At 46.4% G+C, this 23445-nt stretch overlaps 1 protein-coding gene across 1 annotated transcript in view; it reads right to left on the reverse strand.

Moving 5' to 3' along the window:
- Window positions 1-2837: 2837 nt before the first annotated feature.
- Window positions 2838-23445, reverse strand: part of GRIN3A (glutamate ionotropic receptor NMDA type subunit 3A) — a 147484-nt gene continuing 126876 nt past the window's right edge. Inside the window, exons 7-10 of the mRNA XM_028108801.1 lie at window positions 10820-10984; window positions 9480-9556; window positions 5065-5393; window positions 2838-3095 (exon numbers count right to left, since the gene is read on the reverse strand). Coding sequence (XP_027964602.1) covers window positions 3049-3095; window positions 5065-5393; window positions 9480-9556; window positions 10820-10984 — 618 coding nt within the window. The 3' untranslated portion in view covers window positions 2838-3048. The remainder of the gene's footprint in view (window positions 3096-5064; window positions 5394-9479; window positions 9557-10819; window positions 10985-23445) is intronic.

A 23445-nucleotide genomic window follows, 5' to 3' on the forward strand; every position in this document is an offset into this window, starting at 1 on the left:
TGGGGTGCCTGTTAACCCTGCTCTTAGTTTCTCTACTGCAGGTGCACGTGCATGTGTGCGCACACACACACATGCACACACACAGAGGACAAGTGTCTTTTTCGCCTCCACGGTACCTGATGTGCATTTGTCAGAACATACGCCGCATTGTTTTGCCAGTTTTTGTCTCCCTGCTGGACTGAGCTCGATGGGGTCAGAATCTGCTTTTTCTCTTTCTCTCGCCAGCAGCGAGCCCAATGCCGGGCTCAAAATCAGCATCCAAACAAGGAGTGACTGATGCCAAACAACCTTGGGTAAGTTGGCAGTTGAGCTAGGTTACAGTAGGTTTGTATTTGTGTGAGATTGGACAAATGCGTCCCGCTAGCAGCTTCACGCTGGCAAGGTGGCCAAGCAGCTGAAACTGCCGGCGGTACGTCGGAGACCGCGGTGGGCCTGGGACCGCAGGACTGCTCAGGGATTCTCTGCTGTGTCTGTACCAGTTCTCGGGCCAGAAAGCCAAGAGACGCCTACAACAGCTGTTTCTGTGAGACTTGGGGCCACAGTGTTGAGTTCAGTGGACGTGGCAAAGCAGGTGCAGTTTGTGCATCGGCTTCCTTCCCTGTGGAGCTGGGGGCCCAGCTGAGGCATGGGCCGGAGGCGTGGTGGCACAAAGACTGAAGGGGAGGGTGGGAAGAAGGAGAGGGGGTTGTAAGGCAGCGATCAGAATCCTGACAGTATAAAATGGGTGTTCTGGAATTGCACTGCCTGTGTGTGAACCTGTCTCGGCCACTCCTCTTCCTAAGCCGTGTGACCTTGGACAACTTCCATAATTCCCTGAGCCTTAGTTTTCCCATCTGTAAACTGGAGGTCTAGTTTATCTACTGTAGACTAGGTCTAGAGAACCTGTGTCATGGGGTTTTAATGAAGCTGGAATAAAATAAATGCTCAATAAATGTTAGCCACTATAGTATTGTCTATTGACAGGTTGTGAAAAGGACAGATTGTGAGAAGGTCCCTGAGCTCAGAGACCATGCCCATATTATTCACTGTGTGTCTCCAGCACTTGGCACGTAAACACAAGCTGTGTAGCAGATGGTTGTTGAATTACTAAATGAGGGTGGCCAGGGCAGAAATTTTAGAGGTCTCTCAGTATTGTGGCTTTTCCTAGAATGTCTTTCAGACGAAGACATTTCGATTGTACTTTGTGATGCCTGGGCTGTTTTCTCAGCATATTTTGTGCCACGTCGACTCTACTAAGAAACAAGTATAAATCCTAGCATGAGTGGGTCTCCTGTGAGGAAGGGACTGGTACCATGTCCACATTTGAATCCCCCAAGACAATGCCAGCAGTACATCAGAAAATGAAGTTTCTATCTGAACATTTATTCCACAGTCATAGAAACTGAAGATGGAAAAGACCTGAGAACATCTAGTCCATCCATGTGGTTGTACAAGAAAAGTGGCTGGAGCAAAACAGCCTGTTCACTTCATGCTCACAAGACAGCATTTCAGTTCTTCCTGGACTGGAGCGATTGCACACACGTTAAAATGAAGACACAATGCAAACACTCTTTACAAACCTTAAGAAAATACCTCTAAGTACATTATTTTCATAAAACGATTGGGAACTAAGCAAAAAAGAGGGAGGGACTCCTGGATTAGATGGGAGGCGTAGGTAGGTGAAGAAAGGAATATCTCAACAGTGCAGCTAGTGGAGTGGTTTTGATGACTAAAACACAAGTTCTTTCCATGACTGGTTGGATTTTCTGGTTTGCTTATCAAAAATGAGTTGGGAGGAGAGAGGCTCTAAAGTAGTTTCTTTTGCCTTCATTCTTTATCCACGCCAAGGAAGTGCTTATTAGCTCCAAGGCCCTATTAGACCCAGCGCCAACACCGAGAAGCCCACTGCCCCGATGTAGCTGGGTTTTACTTGGCAGTTGCTTCACTGACCACTTCTCTGGTTGGCACGGGTTTGTGCAACAGCAAGATCCATGAATGATGGAATCACCTCCAGGCACGTTAAAGACCTCAACTGATTGTGTCCCTGTGGCTGCCTCACTTGGCTGTCCCATTTTTCCAACTCGTCTTTTAATAGTTAGAGGGATCCCCTTGCTGCTCCTCTACCTTGAGGCATCCGCACTCTGGGGCCCTCGGTATTATTTACATGAAGCACGTAGCCTATCTGTTCCTGCTCACACCCGCCATATTGTATTGTGTGCTTCTTGTGCCAGGAACTTCCCCTTGGAAAACAGGGTGGGGTGTGCGACACAATCAGGTTGTCCGGCTGCCCAGCACCAGAGTTTGGAAAAGAATGGACCTTCCTGATCTCATGAAATAGGAGTCCGGACGAGGAGGCAAGGGAGCAATCCCTTACCTCTTTCTTCCTCACTAAAATACCATCCTCCACCTGAAGACTTTGATCTTTGTGGTTTTTGAGCCCGAGGGGAGTTGAAAGAACAGATGGAGCAGAACAGAAAGGAGGGTTTTCAAAGGACCCACCATTTCATGAACTTTTTTTATAAAACACAACACACTTTCACAGACTGCAAAACACTGTTCAGTTACTACCGATAATGACAACCACCGCTACTTGGGGCCGCTTCGTTCCACCACAAGCAGCTATGCGGTTCCTCTTCATCCAGAACACGGAGGCATTTCAAGCGATGCCGACGGCAGCAAGCCTGCTTTCAGCCCCTGCTGCTGCTGGCCACCCCCTGGCCATCCACTTTGTGGGTAGGCAGGACCCTGCGGCTGCTACCACCGCTCAGAACGCCTTAGGAGAGAAGCTTAAGGTAAACCCTTAAGCACACAATACAAAAATCCAAACTTACAAAACAGATACGTTAAGGGAGAATTAATTGCATTACAAAACAATTCTTTACTTTACAAAAGAATTCACCTCTGGGTTCCTTTAAATAGCCAGCTTCTCAAGAACAGTCAGGAGGAGCTGAATTAGAAAAGGGCCCGAGTCCATGAGGAGCAAGGCTGGCTCGTCGTCAGGAGGCGCACCGGCACATCGGGACAGCAGACGCTGCGGCGTCCTTGGCTCTTACCGATGGGTGGGGGCGGCTATGAGGCAACGTCTTCCAAAGGCAGGTGCAAATCTATGTCGGGGCCTGGGGGAGAACATGGGAGGACAGGGCATTTCAAAGCAGGGCTGTTCTTTCTGTTTCCAGGGCTCCCCCTGTTTCCTCACTGTTTCATCTGCGAGGTAGATGAAGTCTAACTAGAAGCTTCTTACCTCCCTCATCAGTCTCTCTCTGCCTCCATCCACCCCAGGGTTTTCTCAGACAAAAATAACTAAAGTGTTATCTAGTAACAGCCGAAGGTGTTGTCTCTCCCTGGGGACTGGGTAGCTCCTGGTGGGAACGCAGGGGAAATTTTGTGATTGCGAAGCCTTTCCAGTGATATGCAGCTGTTACAGAGCACAGTGCTTGGGACAGTGTTATGAATTCGTGCTGGGCATCCCGACAGATGAGGCCATAGCACAGTAAGTGATAACCGAGCAAGTCTCGTCCCAAGTGGTACCCAGGGGTGGGAGCGGCTGTATGGAAGGTGAATCAGCAGCTGTGTGCTACAATGTAAAAACCTCTCAAAAAGGCTCTTCCTTTTCCCCAGGCCTGGAGCAGCCATCCTTCTAGAACAGTGTTTCTCCAAGAGTAGTTTTTGGATCACACGTGTCAGTCACCTGGGGGAGCTGGTTAACAGGTTTCTGAGCCAGACTCCCCACCTCACCCCATCTTCCGGGGAAAAAGGCCCTGGTGGTCAGCATTCTAATGGGTTCCTAGATGCCTCCCATCTACACTAGCACTGGGAACTGGTGTTCCATAGTTCCCCGTGACTTTTCCTTCCTGCATGCATGTCCACACCACTGCACCCGGGACAGGGATGCCTGGGATCAGGAAGCCAGGTTACTGATAATCAGGTCCTTGGGGGCATCAGAGGGGGCCTGGGAAAGAACGGGAGGGACCACACCTGGTCTCAGCCCCTCGGGGAGGAGTAGGTGTGGGGCTGGGAGACCCCCGTGCTAGTTACCTGTACAGAGATGGACCCCCCAGGGCACCGTCCCATATGTTAAAGCTTGTGGTGTTTGCAGGGGGGTCCGCTTTAGGAATTCCTAAAGCTAAGAGGCAACTGCCGATTTGAGAACGGGCTAGTGTGTGGTTTGCAGAGCCTTTTCACTTAACCCACAGAGCCAGCTTGCATGCCCCATACAGGCAATAAGCAGGGGTAGTCCGGTTTCATCTAAGGCCATGTCCTTGCTTTGCTTTGCTTTCCTTTATAAAAGGCACACTCTGTAGTGGAGACGCTTAGTTAGATTAGAAGTATTGTCGTATTCCTTCCTTAGCCAAATTGTTTTTCTGGCCCAGAGCTTTTGTTCTCAACATGGTATATATTTTTAATGCCTCTTCTGCCTGTCCTGTTCCCGCTCACCACATCCCTGTCCCCTTTCATAGTGGACATAAGTCGTTCCTACTAAATGCTGGTCAGGATGGTGTCAGAGATGCGGAACCCTCTCAAAAACAGGGCTCCTGCTTGATCCGGTCAATCCTTGGTCTGCTGTGATGTTAATGAGTTCGCTTAATTGTTTGCTACCCACACCTCTGGCTCTTATCTGGCTCCCCATTCAGAATGCAGGAACACATCTAGTTGGGGGAGTTGTATCAAAAGCCACAACCCTGGATAATCCTGTTCTATGCTAAGATTAAAACCAGGTATGAGTAACATTTTATCTGTTGTTGGTGAGCGTGCAGAGAAAGGGCTAAAACCCAGAACTACCAGGATGGTACCCATTGAGGAGCTGGGGTTGCCTGGTCATTCATAGATCCTTTCCACGGAGTTTACTCCTAATTTACCATCCCTGCTCTGAAAGACCCCTACCCTGGAGAGCTAGGGAGTCAGCTTGGGAAGAGCTGTGGCTGATTTTTAGGCTAGGATGGGCAGACTCGACTTCTAAGAGAGACCTAGACCTCCGCTTCTCCACACTTTTGTCAGCAGTTACAAAAGAGCATTACAAAGTGTCTCAAGGGCTCAGAGGAATGCCGGGAACTGGGAAGGGGAGCAGCATGGTCATCTAGGACTCACAAGTCCGGTTTGTCCTTTGATACTCTTCCAGCTCTGTTTTCCTGCTCACAGCCAGCTGCAGCTCCTGACGGATCACCTGAATCTGCTTCTCAAGCTCTGAGAGTTCCTGCATCACTGAGTTCCGAGCTCCATTTAGGGAGTCTGCCTTCCCGTTGGTGGTCAGCGAGGCAGGGAGCTCTCTTCTCCTTGGAGGGAGCGGGATGTCCTGGTGGGTCCGGATGCTCAGCTGGTTTTGTCCTCCCTCATCACTAAAGATGTATTTTCGTCGGTTATCCTGACTCAGATTGGAAGTATTCCACACAGTGAGCTGACGGGGTCCCACACTGGCCCTAGGAAACAAAGACACTTTAGATTTACCTTCCATTCTGCGGCTCTCAAAGTGCTGCTCCCCAGCTGTTGGCCATTTCAAACTGTGAATATGGAGCTGGACATGCATTCAGAAGACAGATTGCCACGGACAGACTGCCTGTTGGAGTGGCATAGGGACAAAAAGAGCCATTACAATTCTTTTCAACTGAAGTTCTTACCAAGACTTAAGCTGCCCTGAAATTGGAATGGATGTATCATCTGGAGGGCTGATGGACCAGGGTGTGGCGTATTCTTTTTTGAAGAACCTTGGATGTCTTTCCACTCCCATCCTGCCAGTGAGGCTCAGAGCACAGCACCGGCTTGAAGCATTCTCTGGCTACAAAGATGGTGCTTTAGTAAAAGTGAGAGCCTATTTGTTCACCTGTTGGGCTCTAAGCATAAGCCGGCTGGTAGATACTATAAAACGGGTCATGCTCAATCCCGCAGGACTACCTGAAGTTTACTACTTGAGTTTGAGGAGAATAAAAACATACAAGCTGAAGGTTTCAGCAAAAAGTTTTCCATTATAGGGATGATTTTATGTGGGTCGAGAATGACAGCTCAGGTCTGAAGCTTTAAAAGAAACCCCAAGAAAGCCTCAAATTCTTGCTGGAATAATGAAAGTCAATAGAAACAGATTCACAGTCCTCTTTCAGGCTTGCGTCAAACCACCTGCCACCATCTCAGGGAGATGGCTGTAGAGAGCAAGACTTAACTGCCGGACAGGCACAAGAGGAGGGGATTTGGTGCCTGAAAGGAACTCTGACAGTCAGATGTAATGAGAAGAGTTTCTTGCTACAAGAACAGACTAGAGCCCCAAGCAGCATAGCTGCGGATTTCTTCTAGCCTTGTTGGAGGAGGTGGAGGGTTATGAACACTTCTGCAATCCACCACAGGGCAAACCTACAGAGAAACACTCTATTAAGTCCTTGTGTTTCTGTTCCCATCCATGTCACTAAATCAAAACTTTATTTCTGGACTCCTTCTTTCCGGGGAAGGGGAGGGGCAGAGGGAGGGCTAATAAAGTTTCTTCCTCCTTTCCACCCATGTCCCTCGGTAATGTGACTTTGCAGCGCACCTTTATCAAGGAGGATTCAAGGGAACAAAGTCTGGCTTTCCCTCCCCCTGGAATTTAGTCTGGTTTCCTGACTTTTTGGGCCAAACTAGCAGAAATGGCAGGTGGCCGTTCCACACCTAAACTTTGAAGAAGCCTCATGCAGGTCCCCTGAGGGTCTCTCTCAGAACCCTGCTGCTGCAATGTGAATGAGTCCACACTAGTCTGCTGATGATAACAGTGTGGAGAGAGTCCCCGTTCTTCCCAGTGGACCCAGCTGAGGCCACAGACCAGCTGCTTTCCTCTTCCCCACAAGCTGGCTACAGACATATGAGCAAATCCAGCCAAGATCAGCCAAGTCCGGCCCAGACCAGCAAACTGCACAGCTGACCCACAGATTGCTAACTTGCTGTTGTTTAAAATAATTAAGTTACTGAGATAATTTTCTCACACAGCAAAAACTAAGATACATGCCCCAAGCCATTAAAGCACACATTCCAAACTCCCCTGCAGTTCCTTTACATTTCTCATAGTTTAAGTGGCATATAATGAGTGGGTGGCAACACAATGAAAGTTAGCTCTCATGTGTCCTGGGCTTGGTAAGAGTCTCCAATGAACCCCTTTACAGCTCTGCTGGCTTTAAACCTGGGTCAGGGGGGCAGTTACCATTTTACTTCAAGCTGTACAGTTCCCTTTAATTTTTCCTTCAAATCCCTTCCAATTGAGTTTGAAAAATTTCAAGACAATCTTGTTTGTGTGTGTTACACCGGTTACAATTTTTGTATATCTTGGGGCCAGGGAAAATGGGGGTGTATTGGAAACCCAGTGGGGTGAAGTATAGACCAAAACTTACATGAAATCCCAGGTTGAATAAACCGAAGACTATGCATAGTGTCTTGCAATATCCACTTTTCCCCTCTGCTTTAAATAGAAAAGGAGTAATGTCTACTTTTGCATCATGGCCCAGAACTTCTTTATGCCTTTCCTCAAATCCACATGTTAAGAATTTGTTCATCTTTTTTTTTAGCGCAAAGAAATCTTTATTCTCCAGCAGGTGCACACACATCCACCATCCCTGGTTGTCAGGGCCACACTTATCTGCATTCACCCACTTATCTATTGTCTTATTCATTCTATAAATATGGAGCACACTGGAGGAATGCCGAATTGTAGCAGACGTGGCCATTTGCATAGATACTCTTCCAAAAAAACGGGGACAGAGTTTTCAACCCAGCAGACCTAACTGTAGTACCACAGAATGATTCATAGGGAGCACCTGGGAGTAGGGGATCTGCACATTTTCCTGGCACCCAGGCAACCACAGAAATCATGTTAAGTAGAGCTAACCAATCTGGTTTTCTCCAGAGCTTTGTACACATATCTGGGAATAGAATACAGAAGCAGAAGCTGGATTCCATGGCAGACTCGAGTTGCTAGCATAACAAGGGTCCCGGTAATCGACATGTGGCTCTGGGCCAACTTGTGAACAGAATATGACAGATACTGATGTCAGATCTGGTGTCTAATTGGAGGCCTCTTCAGTGTTTCGTTCTGTTTTCTATTGAAACTTCCTCAGCCTTAGCGTGTAAGTCGACCAGTAGGTGAACTGTGTTTGGCACTAAAAATGAGCAAAATGAGCTTCCACAGATCAGTTCTATAACCTCGGAATTCAATGCTCCACTATTGCCTTCAGAAGAGACCTGACAGCTGTGGGGCCTCGAACACTCGCTGCGTTTGAAAGGTCACAGCTGGGTGCTGGGCTGCAGGGAGGTGGCAAAGGAAGTGTGGGCCCAGCATAAGCCAGGAGGGCATGTTCGGCCTTAGCTCCTTCTCAAAATAAAGGGCTACAGAAGGGAATCTGCCAAGAAAAGTGGACATATTGAGTGAAAGACACGTTTGGTTCTCAGCTGAGGTGAGAGAGATGTGACTAGGAACCACATCACAGTTGGAAATGGGATCCCTGGGCTTCCTGTTTCTATTACGGATGGTAACCACATGCTTTGTCATGAGACGCTGTCTTCACCGCTATGTCTTCTTGTGTTCCTCTGGTTAAAAATGTGTGTTAAAAAATAATTACAGAAAAAACAGACGTAATATGACATAGAACAGCTGGGACCTGATTAGTCTCCAGCTTGTCACTGACAGGGCTGCAACATGATGCAGGAATACCACAGACTGAGAAGGTGGGAGGTGCTCACTGACTGGAAAGATAGGCTTCCAGAGAGAACCAGGTTGCAGAGGCCAGCCAGGAGCCAGACGGAACGCTGCCGGCATCTTTAGCCACCACAGTCACCCACGGGCTGCACGCAGGGAAGGGGTCCTCTAGGCATTTAATGCTTGGTATTCCCTATCAATGGGAGGCTTTTCTGGCGAGTTTGTAGTAAGAATGCCAGGAAATAGATGAAGCAGAACACGTCCACTGCATATTTCAAATATTCCTAGGAGTGCTGGAAAGGAGTGGGGAGCAGACACATGTCAGGCAATACGGCACGAAGCGAACGGCCTGCAGGACCCGTGAATTCAGGCTTGCGTGTACTCTGTGCACAGTAACAAGAGCTAAAATGGCTTTGTTTCCGGGGCTTTCCATGTATTGTCTTGTTTAATCCTTACAGCATCTCAAGGAAGTGGGTACTGTTTTTATCTCAATTTCACAAACGAGGACATGGAGGCACAGAGAGGTCAGAGAAATACCTTGCTATGCCCCACGTATGGCAAGGGTCCGTGACAGGTTAGGGTCCGCACGCGTGACTCTAGAGACCACAGCTGCACCCTTCCCCAGGACGTACCTGGCCTATCCTGCATTTCCCTGTCCGTATAGGTACAGATGTTTTTTCTTCTCTGTTCTATTTCTGTTTAAAACCATATATATTTGCACTGCTTGTGCTACCAACAACTTGGTCCTGGTTTGATCTGAATTATTTATACAGAATTTCCCCTTTGAGCAGGGAGTCCCAGTTACATCTCTCCACTTTTATCTTCACAAACATAAAGACACCTGGCGCTGGCCTCTTACCTCCTTTCCACACGTTTAGTCTTGAAACGCTGCTGCTTTTCCTCTACAAACGATGTGTTTAGTGCTCTGTGTAATCTCTGACGAAAAGAACAGATTCACACGTACAGATCATTAGAAACACACAGGCTGGGGACCAAGTACCACCTGAGTTTAATAGTGTATCTCACTGTTACAAATCTGGGCCTCCTTCAACAAATTTCCAGGGATGCCTGAAAACAGATCAACCTTCAGCCCTAAATCTCAAGAGAACCAAATTTTAATTCTCAGCTATTATTCTATCTAGAGGGGAAAGAAAGTAATTCGAAGGAAACTTTAGAAATGCTCTGGGTCGTAAAAAGGTACGTGATATAAAGAAGAGTCGTCCCAACTAGTGTGTGGCAAAGGGCCTTGCAGAATTGCTAAAGGTGAGTCAAAAACGTCTTTGCAGCCAAAACGAAAAGGGAAGAACCCGGAGAATTCCGCTAGTCACGTGAGCACCCCACGGAGGCCACCTGTCTGCGGAGCTCGAGATGCTTTCCAGGACGAAGCAGGAAGAACAGGGTCCCATGTGACCGAACCAAGGGCAGTGACCTAGCTAGTAAAAAAGGGTTGCTGTCACCGACGAGCAGGGCAGCGGCGGCGGCAGGGGCGGCCTCACGAGCCCGGCGCGCGGCCACCGGGGAGGCAGGAGGGAGCGGCCGTGTGGGAGATCAGGCTGGCCCCAGCCGCCTCCGCCTCCCGGGGGGCAGATGCCACAGCCGCCACAGCCCCTTCTGCTCTCCGCGGGCTCTCGGCGGCCCCTGCTGTCAGGCCGAGCGGTGCGAGGGAGCGTGCTGCTCGGCCTGTCTCCGTGGTCCCTGGGCCGGAGCGCGCCCGCGTCCGGGCACAGAACGCCCATCCTGTGCGGCTCGGCCTGCGCCCCCGCCGGCTCCCCACCTCGGGGCCACTGAAAATGCGGACGGAACAGGGGCCGCTGGGTTCATCGGCAGGCAAGTAGGGACTTCAAGCTCATTGAATGAGCTTCCGTTTTGGCTAGGAGACAGTCTGTAGGAAGTAACTCTGGCACACCATCTCTGCAGGTTGTCACTACTAAGCGAAACCAGGTGAAAGACAACTCCCATCGCTTCCGTGTGAGCAACAGTGGGGGGCTGGAAGCAAGGCGGGGGCGTCACGGGACAGGCTAATCTAAGGGGAAAGTGCATTAATGGGATAGAGGGAGCTCCATCGTCTACAGGGAGTTGTCTACGCCACCGCGGTTCTCCTGGGAACCTGGCACCTGTCTGACGTGGGGCTCTGCACTCTGCGGGGCATCCGTGGCAATTCGGACAGTTCACACTGGAGCAGGGGGTCCGCGCACTCACCTGGCTGGTGTGGAGCCAGTACTGCAGCCTGGATTTGCTCTTGATCCGCGGCAGCAGCAGCCTGTACACCATGTGCTCCCCAACGGCTGTCAAGATGGACAGACCAAAGCCGATGCACAGCAGCACAAAGAGTCCAGAGAAGTGTTTGATGCCCATTTGCAAAGTCTGTGGCAGAACAGGGAAGGAAAGGCCGTGAATGCGAGGCTCCGCCTGGCCCCACGGTTGTTTTTAGATGCAGATACTTTTTTCCCCTGGACCGCAGGAGAGCTGGAGACTACCCCTCCCCAGCCCTCCCCGGGGGTTTTGGCAGGCTTCACTGGACTGCGTTGTGAGAGGGGCCCAGCCGGGGCGGAGGGCCGCCGCGCAGCACGCTTCCTGGGGAGCCACGCACTTACAGTCCTCTTGCATGAAGGGTCCCGGGGTCTGGACCACCCTACAGGCTCTAGAGGGAGACTAAGAGATAGAGACCAAGGTTGAAACAATTTAACATCCTGAAGCACTGACTAGTTATCAAGGAAAGAACCTTTCTCAGGGACACAGAATGAGTAGGTTTAAGGGGAAGGGATGATGAGTTTCAATAATTTTGACATTTAGATCTGGCAGGAACATGGAGATCATCTACTTCAGTGTTCTCATTTTACAGACGAGGAACCTGGGACCAGGGAAGTGAAGTAAATTCAGGCATGTCACAAAATTAGACAGCCAGAGAGGAGGAAAAAAAAAAGGGACCTAATATTTATTGATTCCTTAACCTTTTTGCACTGAGATAGGTATTAAAACCACAACTTACAGTTGAAGAAACTAAAGTCCGTGCAGCTTTTAAGTGACCAAGCTGGTCTGTAAGCCCATGTTTGTTTAGCTGTGAAGCCTGGGCTCTTTCTGCTGTACAACAAAACGGCAGCTGGGGCACCTGGGTGGCTCAGTCAGCTAAGTGCATGACTCCTGATTTCGGCTCAGGTCATGATCTCAGGGTCGTGAGATTGAGTCCCACATCAGGCTCTGTGCTGGGCGTGGAGTCTGCGTGGGGATTCTCTCTCTCCCTCTCCCCCTCCCTAACCCCCTCTCCCCCCCAAAAGCCAGCAGCATTTAAAGCAACTATAGTTAAAACAACTGTATGTGGCAGGTACTTCACTATGTAATTTACATATGAGATCTAAGAGAATCCTTACGAATTCTCTGTGAAATGGGCATTATTCAGTCACGGACATCAATGACAAGAGTCAATCCTGCAGAAAGAAAGACTTTGGACACACTACTTCAGGCACTCTTTGAGGTACCACGGGATGAAGATAGGAGGGTTATGGCCCTGCCTTTAATCAACCTGAGTCTAGGGAGGAAGCAAACATTCATACGCCATGATACAGACACTGATCCGTGTCATCTCAGTTTTGTGGAGAAGTTGGTTCATAAGAGAGGTAGAATGTGGAGGCGTGGGTGGGAAAGTAAGCACTCTGAAGGTTGTCGAAACAGAGGGAAAGAAGTGACATCTGGCACAGTGATGTAGGGGGTTGTGAAGCAGACCATGGTGGCTGAGGGGTAGGTCTGGTGCAGGAGGCATGTGCCGTGAGGGAGAAACAGGGCTACACTAAACAAGCCCTTGGACACCAGTGCTAAGGAGCCCGATGTCATCCCTCTGCTCAGGGTTTTTGGTCATCATCGTCATCATCAGTAATTATTTAGCACTTAATATGTGGAAGGCATAGCTCTGAGCACTTTAGCACTGTAGCAACTTGCTTACTGTTCATAACAACCTATGAGGTAGGTACTGTCATCACTTCCATTTTATAGGTGAGGAAACTTAGGAACAGAATAGCTTAGCAACTTGTCCAAGGTCACACAACTAGCAAAGGTTAGAGCTAGGGTATAAACCCAGGGAGTCTGGCTCCAGAGCCTATACTCTTAATCACCCTCCCTTGACTGATGTCAGTGTCTCCCCATTCTCTTGAAGGGATCTTCCTTTCTCTTTCATTCTCCCCACCTGAATCCTGAAGAAACAGCTAGCCAGACATGGTTCAGGCATGGGTCCACCTCCCGGGTATGCCAGGACGTCCATCTGGGGGCAGCGTTCAGAGGCAGAACTTGGGGATTACAGACTCCGGTGGAGTCTGGCCATGAAATCTCTTTTGCCCCATGACGGTACCTCCAGCAGTAGCTCCGTATCAGTGATGGCTGCTAGCATCCCTGGAGAACTAATGACTGGAGGTGAGCAGGGACATAGAGCATGGCCTGGTCTAGGCAACTAAGCACAAGGCAGGAGAACTAGGCCGATCACCTGAGAATGAGGCAGAAGCCCAGCCCTAAGGAATAAGGAATGCTGGTCTAGGAAAGGCAAGAGGTGTATCGGGCCCCGAGAGCTACGCAAGTACTAGGGCTTCTCCTAGGACAAGTGGTGACCAACTGTATAACGCGGAGCTCCAGAAAGCAGATTACAAATATGTCTGAAAATAGCCCTTGGGCTGGACCTGGTGTAATGTGTACAGGATATGGCTATTATATAAGGATTTAATGCGTTATTACTGCTATGGATGAAGAACAAAATGGGGGAATTCATTTTTGACTTAACATCATCAAACAATCAGCAAAACACTTAAAAGACTGGCACTGCTTTCTTATAAGGTGCGGCCAAGATGAGGGAGAAAAATGTAACTTACAATGAAACATCTTGCCTTTTAAACACATGGCTTCCCCCTGTTTTTTTTTGTGCATGACAATAACTAATCTAATTTTCCTCTCCTTACCTCAGTAACAAATAGGCTGGATTCAGTTTATTTTAGATTTAATTAAGTAATTAATTAATTTGACAGAGAGAGAGAGAGAGAGAGAGAGAGAGTGCACGAGCATGAGCGGGGGGGGCAGAGGGGAAAGGGAGAATCTTGAGCAGACTCTGAGCTGAGCCTGATGTGGGGCTTGATCTCACAACCCTGAGATCATAACCTGAGCCGAAACCAAGGGTTGGACACTTAACCAACTGAGCCACCCAGGCACCTCCTCTTTTTTTTCTTTAAATTTCTGTTGTTTACACCCACATACTAATAGATTAATAGATATAGTTACTGTTTCTTTTAAATTGGTCATCTAATATGTGTGCCAGGCATCATTATGCATATTATGATCTTTTAATAACCCTTTAAGTATTATTATCCCCATTTCACATTCAAGGAAACTGACTCTCATAGAGATTAGCCACCTTCCCAAGATCTTACAAGCTAATAAATGGGGAAGCCAGGCTGTGGATCCAGGACTGTCTGATGCTAAAGGCTGCACTGCCTTTCAAGTGAATCCCATTTATAGGTACTCCTTGCCACCTGGATCCCAGGATCAAGACCTGAGCCGAAGGTAGACACTTAACTGACTCAGTCACCCAGGAGCCTCATGTGTCTAGGAGTGTTTTAGTGATATTTGAAGAAACTCGTTGGGATTTTTAGATGAGGTGGGAATGCTTTAGTGGTTTCTTTTTTTCCCCATTTAAAACAATGGAAAGGACTTCTACCATCTGGAAATTCACTAGCTAATGTATTTCCAGGAACGGACTAGATTCAGATAAAGGGAGATGCCTGTTCTGGCAAATGTTCTGAGCGGTCTCTGCCCAGATCATGAGCGCTCCCAGTGACAAATAGAGGCCAAGACCACCAATTTCGTTGCTGCCTAAACCGTGCTTTGCATCTTGCTCAGATGTGGACATTTGAAACATCTGACAGCTGGTGAGATAACTGACTAATTCTGAAACCTCCAGCAAGAAAAGCAGTTCGAGTATGCATCATGCCTTAGATGTTACTGAGTCTGAAGAGCTAAGCCTCCCCAGCCCCCAATGCACATCTCTCCACACACCTCAACTATATACCTTCTCTGGTCCTGGAGTTGGTTATACTTGTTTTCCATTCCTCTGTCCCTATTCACTTTTGGTCTATAACCTAGACAACTCCTGTCAAAGCCATCACAAAGACCTCCACATTGCCATGTCCAACAGTCATTTTTCACCTTATTCATGTATCAGGTTCGATACATAATCAGGAGGATTATTTCATCCTCTTTGATATATTTTCTTCACTGTTTCTGGGATACCTCTCTCTTTGTTCTACTTCAGTCTTGTTTACTGGTTCCTCCTCATCTTTCCGATCACAAATATTGGCATGCCTTTGATTCTTTAGCACTTTCTTATCCAGATTCATGACTTTAAATCCTACCTTTCTGCCAATGACTTCTAAATTTATATCTTCCCCAACTCCCTATTCAGTCTCTCTACCTGGATATCTAACAGACATCCCAAACTTAACACACTAAAATAAACCAATTTTCCCCATTGAAAACTGCTCTTCACACAGTCTTTCTCATCAGAGAATCTCTGTCCTTGCTATTGCTCAGGCCAAAAACCTTAGAGTCATCTTTAACTGCTCTTTCTTTAGCATACACATAGTGTGTCTGCAGATATGGCGGACCCCACCTTCAAAGTATACCCAGAATCTGATGACTCCCCACCACCTCCACCAACCACTCTGGTCTATGCCACCATCATCGCTCACCTAGACTATTGAAATAGCCTTCTCTTTGGTTCCCTGACCCCCTCAGCCTGTCTTCTGCACACATCCATCTTGACTCCCTCAACATAACATGTCATTCAATGCCCGGGAATAGTTTTCCGTCTCATCTAGAGTAAACGTCAGAGTCCTTACGATGGACTACATGACCTTCCATGATTTAGTCCCACACTTCCTAACTTCACTCTGCTCAGCTACTTGGGCTTCTCCTTGCTCCTTTAAGTCTATGGAGCAGTTGAGGGTCTTCGTTTTCTGTTCTCTCTGCCTGTAACTCTTCTGTCAGCCATCAATACTGTTCCTTCCCCTCATTTTCCGCGAGTCTCTACTCAAATGTCATTTATCAGTAAAGTCTACCCTAAGCATGTGGTTAAAAAGGCAAAACCTGTCCCCCTCCCCTTCCTTTCCCAGACACAACGTGTGCCCCTTACTCTGTTTTATTTTTGTCCTGACATAGTATATATGAGTGTATTGCCTATTTCCCCTCTCACGTAGAATGTAAGCTCCAAGAGGCCAGGGGTTTTGCCATTTTTGTTCAGAGTGGACCTTGATTGCCTAGAACAGTGCCAGCATTTACTAGGTGTTCAATTAATATTTTTGAATGAATGGATGAAACCATATGAAAGCTAGAATCTTTTTTGTATAATGTAAACGTATACAGATTTTCCCCCCCAAACACTTTTGTATATCTCAGGAGAGTTCTAGAATAATTCTGTGAGGAGTGCCTGGGTGGCTCAGTTGTTAAGCGTCTGCCTTCGGCTCAGGTCATGATCCCAGGGTCCTGGGATAGAGCCCTGCATCGGGCTCCCTGCTCAGTGGGGAGCCTGCTTCTCCCTCTCCGGCTCCCCCTGCTTGTGTTCCCTCTCTCACTGTGTCTCTCTCTGTCAAATAAATAAATAAAATCTTTAAAAAAAAAAAGAATAATTCTGTGAGGGAGAAAGACAGAGATAGATATTCTCAATTGATAGATGAGAAAACAGCGAGAGCTCGGAAAACTTGCCATCCCGATGTCATAATGCCAGTGTTCATCACTCTGGGGACTTAACTGGGGGGAAATATATTTACAATTAATAAAATAAAAAGTTAGAGATTGAATGCCGTAATTTCAGCTGGCTTGTGTTGGGCATGTGTTGTGTTGATTTTATTTGCTTAGGACCCTTTCCTTGGGGAACCGCCCTCTCCCCCTTCATATGTTTTGGTGTGTCTACCAATCACAGACTCCCGGTTCTTTGGTCCCCTGAGGCCAAGCGTGTGACCCAAGGTAAGTCAATTTGCATTTGAGGCAGAGACATTGTCACTGAAAGTGGTTGAGGCTGAGTCATTTCCAATGCCAGTGCCTCGCAGACACGGTGCCCTGTTTCCTGCCACTACCGTCCCTGGAGTCCTGCGGTTCCTGAGACACCATCAGTCATTCTCCTCCTTACTTCAGAACATTGAGCTCCCCACTATTCTTTTGATAATTCCCCTTTTTCTTGCTTAAATTCATCTGTTGCTTGCAACCAAAGAACCTGATCTGACTGACTGCCTGAAGGACTAAGCTCCTCTAGCTCCGAGGGGTTAATAGAACCTATCTTGAGATAGACTTTATTTCTTATGCAGAACACCAAAGTGAATGCATGAGTCTGTTCTAGGAAGATTTCTCTGACACAGTGAGGCTTTGCCTTTCTTTGCATGCCTCCAAAAGCTTGGTGTATAGGAGATGCTCAATAAATGCCTGTTATTAAATAAAGTATATATCTGACAAGAAACTTAGTTACAATTAATCTCAAGATTTCCCGTACCTATTAAAGTAGGCTTCCCCCAGAGCAAAATAACTACAAGAACCAGATGAAATTTCCATTGTATATTTTAGTGATCTGGTGCATTGAACTTTGCATTATCTCCTGTCTGTCTGTAAAGCCCCAATCCTGGTGTTCAAACTAATTTTCTTCTTCTTTAGTAAGAACAGGAGTAGGGGAGGAATAATGGTTTTAGTGAGAGGTAAAGAAAAGAAGGGCTATGGAGCTTCTGAAATATGGATGACTCCTGGATACTTGGAAGCAGGATGCGCAGGAAGCAAATGCTGTTTCTAATTTAGAAGACCTGATTTATACAGTTTTTTCCCCACCCACTACTTTGTCCAGAGGAGCAGCAGCTCCAGCAATCTGGCAGATTCATTGTTGTGTCCATACATAAGACCCTTTGTGGGCGAGGGACAGAAGATGGGAGACCTGAAGGAGGTGTGGGCTCCAAGGCACCACGGACAGCTCCCAGGGGATAGCGTTTGCCTGGCTGGACAGTAGGGTAAGGGAGTAAGGGGTAATCATTTGGGATTTCTAAAAAAATTAACAATACTCATGAAAAGGGAGAAAGAGGATGTTCACTCAGAGGATCTGGAATCTCCTCATCAATGAAGGCAGACTGAAAGATCATATTTAACAAAAGAAACAAAAAGCGAGATGATTTGCAAAATCCAGCAGGACAACGCATAAGCGAAGTTAACAGTGCTCACACATTTTGGATGAGCAAAATAATCTAGATGGACAGCAGTCGATGTCTGTGGGAATGTTCCATCACTTCCCAGGCCCTGGGGCTGGGGCACCTCTGTCTTCTTTAATCTGGAATCTGCTTCATGGCTCCAGCAACATGGCACTGCCCATGCTGCTGGGGAAAGGCTGCCCCTCTGTTCTTTGCGTTCCCCAAACCCCTGCTTCTTCTCGGCTTCAGGGACCATGTTTTAGCCTTGGACCTGGTGCTCAATTTGCTACATCAGTTCCATTGTGTGGTCTTTCAGAAATCTTAATTTATTATTAAAGCAACTCAGAAAAATATTTCTAAAACTTGGAGATGATTAATCATAATCCTTTTCTTATACAAATACTTTCTTTTTTAAAAAATATCTTATTTTTAATTGTCTTCACCCAATGTGGGGCTCAAATTCACAACCCCGAGATCAAGAGTCATAGGCTTTAACTGACTGAGCCAGCCAGGTGTCCCTACAAAATACTTTGTTCTTCCATTTTTCTCTCCTGAACTGCATATGAACCATATACATATGTATTTTCCAGAGTTACGTAAACATAACATATAGCTATGCTTTTTAAAAAACCATTATTCTCTAAAAATGTGTGCGTTTACAGTGACTTTATTAATTTTAATGGCTTTATATTATCACCTATTATTTACCATAATTGACCTAACTAATCTCAAACTGTCAGGTGTTTAATTTTCTTTAATATTATTTATTATTTACATGTGATAAATATTGCTGGAACAAAAAATCTTTTGTGTACAGCATTTAAAAAGTTAGTTTTGATTCCCTGAGATATATATATATATATATGCCGTGGGTGGGATTAACAGGTCAGATGATGTAACTGTTTTGATGCCTCGTGATGTATGGAGCAGCTTTCACAAAGTGTGAATGCTGTTCCTGGTGTTACCCCAATGCAGAGTGCTCACATCCTTGTAAGCCTGTTTTACATGTAATTCCTTTCCTGGTTTTATTTTTTTTTAAAGATTTTATTTATTTGACAGAGAGCGACACAGCGAGAGAGGGAACACAAGCAGGGGGAGTGGGAGAGGGAGAAGCAGGCTTCCCGCGGAGCAGGGAGCCAGACGCGGGGCTCGATCCCAGGACCCTGGGATCATGACCTGAGCCGAAGGCAGACACTTAATGATTAAGCCACCCAGGAGCCCCATTTTCCTGGTTTTAAACATTTTGATTTGTATTTACTTAGGCTATTTTTTGATGTTTGTTTTTCCCATCTCCTTTTGTATGAGTCATATATTTACATCCTTTGCCAATTACGCATTTCAAACAAGGTGAGGCTTTTTATTGAAAAAAAAAGCTATTAACCTCTTTCCTACATGCTATTTCTGTTTCTCTAATTTTAAGCTTTACCATTAGCTTTTGTTAGATTTTATGATGTGGAAGTTTGAAATTTTATATGGCTGTATTTGTTTTGACTATGGTAAACCTATGTATTGTTTCAGTTGTTAGAAAATATACGTTGTTGGGATAAGTGTTTTATGACCAGTAGCTTTATTTTTGAAAAATAATGAACATTTTAGGCATCTCAAATGTTTGTACTAAAGAGTGGAGCACGTTATTTTCTCTTCGTTGAGCCTTTCCATTTTAGCCCCATGCTTCAGAGGTACCTTAGCCAATAAAAGGGCACTCTCATCTTGGGGTAGGATGCACTCCTTTATGCTCATTTTGATTTTGATTTAAGATCTTCAGATTTTAAAAATATTGGCAAATAAAAAAATTGTGAGCACAAACATCATGTAAAACTAACAACAACAAAAAATGTACCGGTGGGTCAGAGTAAGCCTATGAGCTGTCAGACTGTATCTTTTAATGTACACAGCTGTCTTGCTGCTAGTGTCCCTTCAGTGGTGTGGGTTTTCACTGTGAATCAGCTAATGCCTTTAAAGCGGACACATGATTTGCTGCTAGTCACACAGTCACCAGCCTTGGGGATAGCTACGGTAGCCAATATGAAAGGAGGGGGGTCCAGTTCTGATTCTCAGTCTAGGGGCCTATTACGGTGGCCACCTTGTCTTTAAAAACACCCAAGCCTTTCCCTTTTCAAGGCAGGCAAAATAGGTAAAACACAGTAGCCAGATCAATGACCTCCTACATGCTAACAAAGGGAATCAACAGCATGAGTGAAGAACAGAGTTTGTAACTAAGCAAAAAAAAAAAAATTTCCTGAGAGGTTTTCCCCTGAGAACACCTCTAAAGCATGATAGACTTAGAGGATAAACCAACAGTGCTGCAGCCATATTTTCTCCTATGTTTCAAAAAAAAGAAGTGTCTAGTGGTTTGGGGTTGCAACATAGAGAGCAGATACAATCCATTAATATTAATAGGATTGCTAACAACATACTGTTACTGATCTCTACAGCCTGGAACTGTATTGGTTGCTGTTATCAGTTTAATCTAAATACTGTCACTTATTTTTCAAAATGAGATGAAGGTGGAAGGTGACTTAAGACTGCCTTGCTTAACTGTTTTTTTTTTGCAATATGTAGAACCAAAGAGGTAGGGGCTGCTTGCTCCCTGACACATAATTCACCTGTTTTCTAGAAACTGAGGTTTGATTTGATTATATTAATAAAACCATCAGAAATCTTTTGAAGCAGGTAAATATAGGAACCATAAAAATAAGAGGTAATGCAGTGAGCTCAGCATCTGGGGTCAGAAAGCCTGGTTCAGGGGCACCTGGGTGGCTCAGTCACAGTTAAGCGTCTGGCTGTTGGTTTCAGCTCCAGTAGTGATCTCATGGGTAGTGGGATCAAGCCCCACAGGCTCTGCACTTGGTGGGGGGGATCTGCTTGAAGATTCTATCCCTCTGCCCGTCCCCACACTGGGTGCACACTCTCTCCCAAATGAATAAATCTTAAGAAAAAAAAGAAGAAGCCTGGTTCAAGTTCTTCCTTTGCCACTTACCAGCTGGGAGATCTTAGAGAAGATTCTAGATCTCTCTATAGCATCATGTATTAAACTGAATGATGTCACCTACTTCACAGTGTTATTACGATTAAATGCTATAACAACTTCAACAGAATCTGGAACAGTGGTTCAATAAACGTTAACTACCATCATCACCCAAGGAGTTGTACAGAACTACATTTGTTGGCAACCAGCAACTAACAGAAAAATCAGAGCATTCTAACTTGGAAGTAAATGTGATCTTTCTTCCCAAGTATCCATACAGTCAGATCTTTCCAGTTGCTGAAACTGGAAACAGGCTCTCAGTTCAAGGTCATTGCCATAAAGCTCTGGGTAACTACGTTAAGTAGATTGATCAAGCAATTAATTTGTTATTTCCAGCCATTCCAGAAGCTGAAATATTTTTCCTCCTGTTAAATTTAAACATGCAATCCAACATGTTTCAAACCCTTGGTCGTATTTTTTAAATTTCCATATTTTAATGTGTACATTGCAGGGTATACAAAAAATGTCTCTGGGAGGCCTTCTCGGCTAGCACTACACATGCTCGCTTTCCTCTTGCACAGTTTCCTCCACAAAGTCAAATAGGTTGGGCTAGAATGAGAGTGTTTCTTTTATTTATTTTTTTAAAAAGACTTTTAAAGATTTATTTGTCAGAGAGAGAGAGCACAAGCCGGGGGAACAGGAGGCTCCCCGCTGCAAGGAGCCTGATGCGGGACTTGATCCCAGGACCCCAGGATCATGAGCCGAAGGCAGATGCTTAACTGACTGACCCACCCAGGCTGCCCAAGAGTCTTTCTTTTAAACTTTCTCTAATCAAGAAGTCTATTGTTCCTTCTGCAAATGAGGGGGTGGGGAGGACTATGACACTGTTTCTTTTCTGGATTAGGATTACACAAACATCCAGTTAATTTTAGAGTGGTGTAGCTAAGCTGCATGCTCTGCCAACCAAGCCAGCCAGCCAGCCAGCCAGCCACCTCTTACATGTTTTATATTTTTGAATCCTCAAAATAACCATACAATGGCTCCTTGTTTTAATTAGGAGAACTGATACTGTGAGGTTAAGTAACTTGCTCATGCTCACACAGCTAATAAATGACTCCTAAGAACCCAGTTGTAAATTGGAGCTGGAGTGTGTAAAGACACACTCCAAACCCGGGTGTGTCTGAATCTTTCAACGATGTTATCCTGCAATGGGGCTATGACTCATACCACTACAGGGTTGGGACCATTTATTATTAATACATTTTTGGGGACTGCACAGGATTTAAAGGGACAGAGATTCCTATTTTTTTGTGGTTCCTTAATAATCTACTAAATAAAAAGTATGGCAGGGAGCCTTGGTAGATGGGTGCCCTGACAGTAATTTAATGTGTGGACTTATTTTTCCTACTTTTGTTTTTTTAAGACTAGCGACTGGCTTCTTCAAAATAGAAGGATAATAATATCTTTCAAACAGATCTTCCTCTTCCTGAGAAAAACCACCTGAGTTTGGTCCTGTGTAGGGAAGTAGGTTTCATTCTCCTGGTGTTTGGGGAGGCTTCAGCAGTGGTCCACCATAAGGAAGAGGGCTGGTGTGAAGTGGCAAGGGCTGGGGCCAAGGGCAGCTGGTTTTCTGAGGACTGACGGTACGTGGGGCTTCAGAGAGCTGGTAACATCTGGAGTATAGGCAGTGGTATATTTACTGGTACACGGGTTCTCCAAACCAGACAACAGGAAAAGGTTTTGCTCCTTTCCACGATGTGCCAGTTCCACCATGGCCAATCTCTTTCTTTTTTTTTAAGATTTTATTTGTCAGAGAGCGAGAGCACAAGCAGGGGGAGCAGCAGGCAGAGGGAGAAGGAGCCTCCCTGCTGAGCAAGGAGCCCGATGCGGGGCTCCATCCCAGGACCCTGGGATCATGACCTGAGCCGAAGGCAGACACTTAAACCAACTAAGCCACCCAGGCGTCCCTCCCATGGACAATTTCAATCTATCAACATGACATCACTAAACATGGAGCCAGGAAGAGATGCACACACATTGCCCTCGCCCAGTGTGACTAGGCTCCAGTACACACCTTGGCTGCAGGTGTTAGCATGTGAGGAATTCTGGGCTGAATGTTCCATTAGAGAAAAGGCTTCCTGGGGTGAAAGCTCTCAGCTTCCCTGCCAGGCCCAGGTCTGATGTTTAAAACTGAGTTTAGCTAGTGCAGACGGCATTTCCCCCTGCTGCAGAGACATAGTTGCCCATCTCTGCCTTTGTCCCGTAGGAAGAACGACTCTGAATCTGTCCCTTTCTCTCTAACTGGGGGTGATGGAGGGGCTGGGTTTTGGAGGTAAGAGCTTTCTGGGAAGCCCTGCCCTGTTTGGCTGGAAGCAATCTTGACGGAACTTCATATCAGGATGGGTAGCCCACCCTGAAAAACTGCCACTAAGGCTGAGAGTTGGGCTGGGCACTTAGTCCAGGCTTAGCATTTCTTGTAAGAGCCCTGAGACCAGTTCCTGGTCAGGATCTGGAATGACAAGACAGGAGGAGCCCCCCAGATGGGCTCGGGGATTTACGGATGCAAGATGGGGAGCAGGCTGCAGCCTACGAACGGGAAAGATGGACTTTCACTGCCCAGAGAGAGCTGACTGAAAGTTGCTCAGCCAAGAGGAATAGATCTGTTTCTC

The sequence above is a fragment of the Eumetopias jubatus genome, unplaced genomic scaffold (assembly GCF_037043125.1).
Source record: "Eumetopias jubatus isolate StellerSeaLion01/CBP00866 unplaced genomic scaffold, mEumJub1_p1.0 scaffold_15, whole genome shotgun sequence".
Classification (NCBI taxonomy): Eukaryota; Metazoa; Chordata; class Mammalia; order Carnivora; family Otariidae; genus Eumetopias; species Eumetopias jubatus.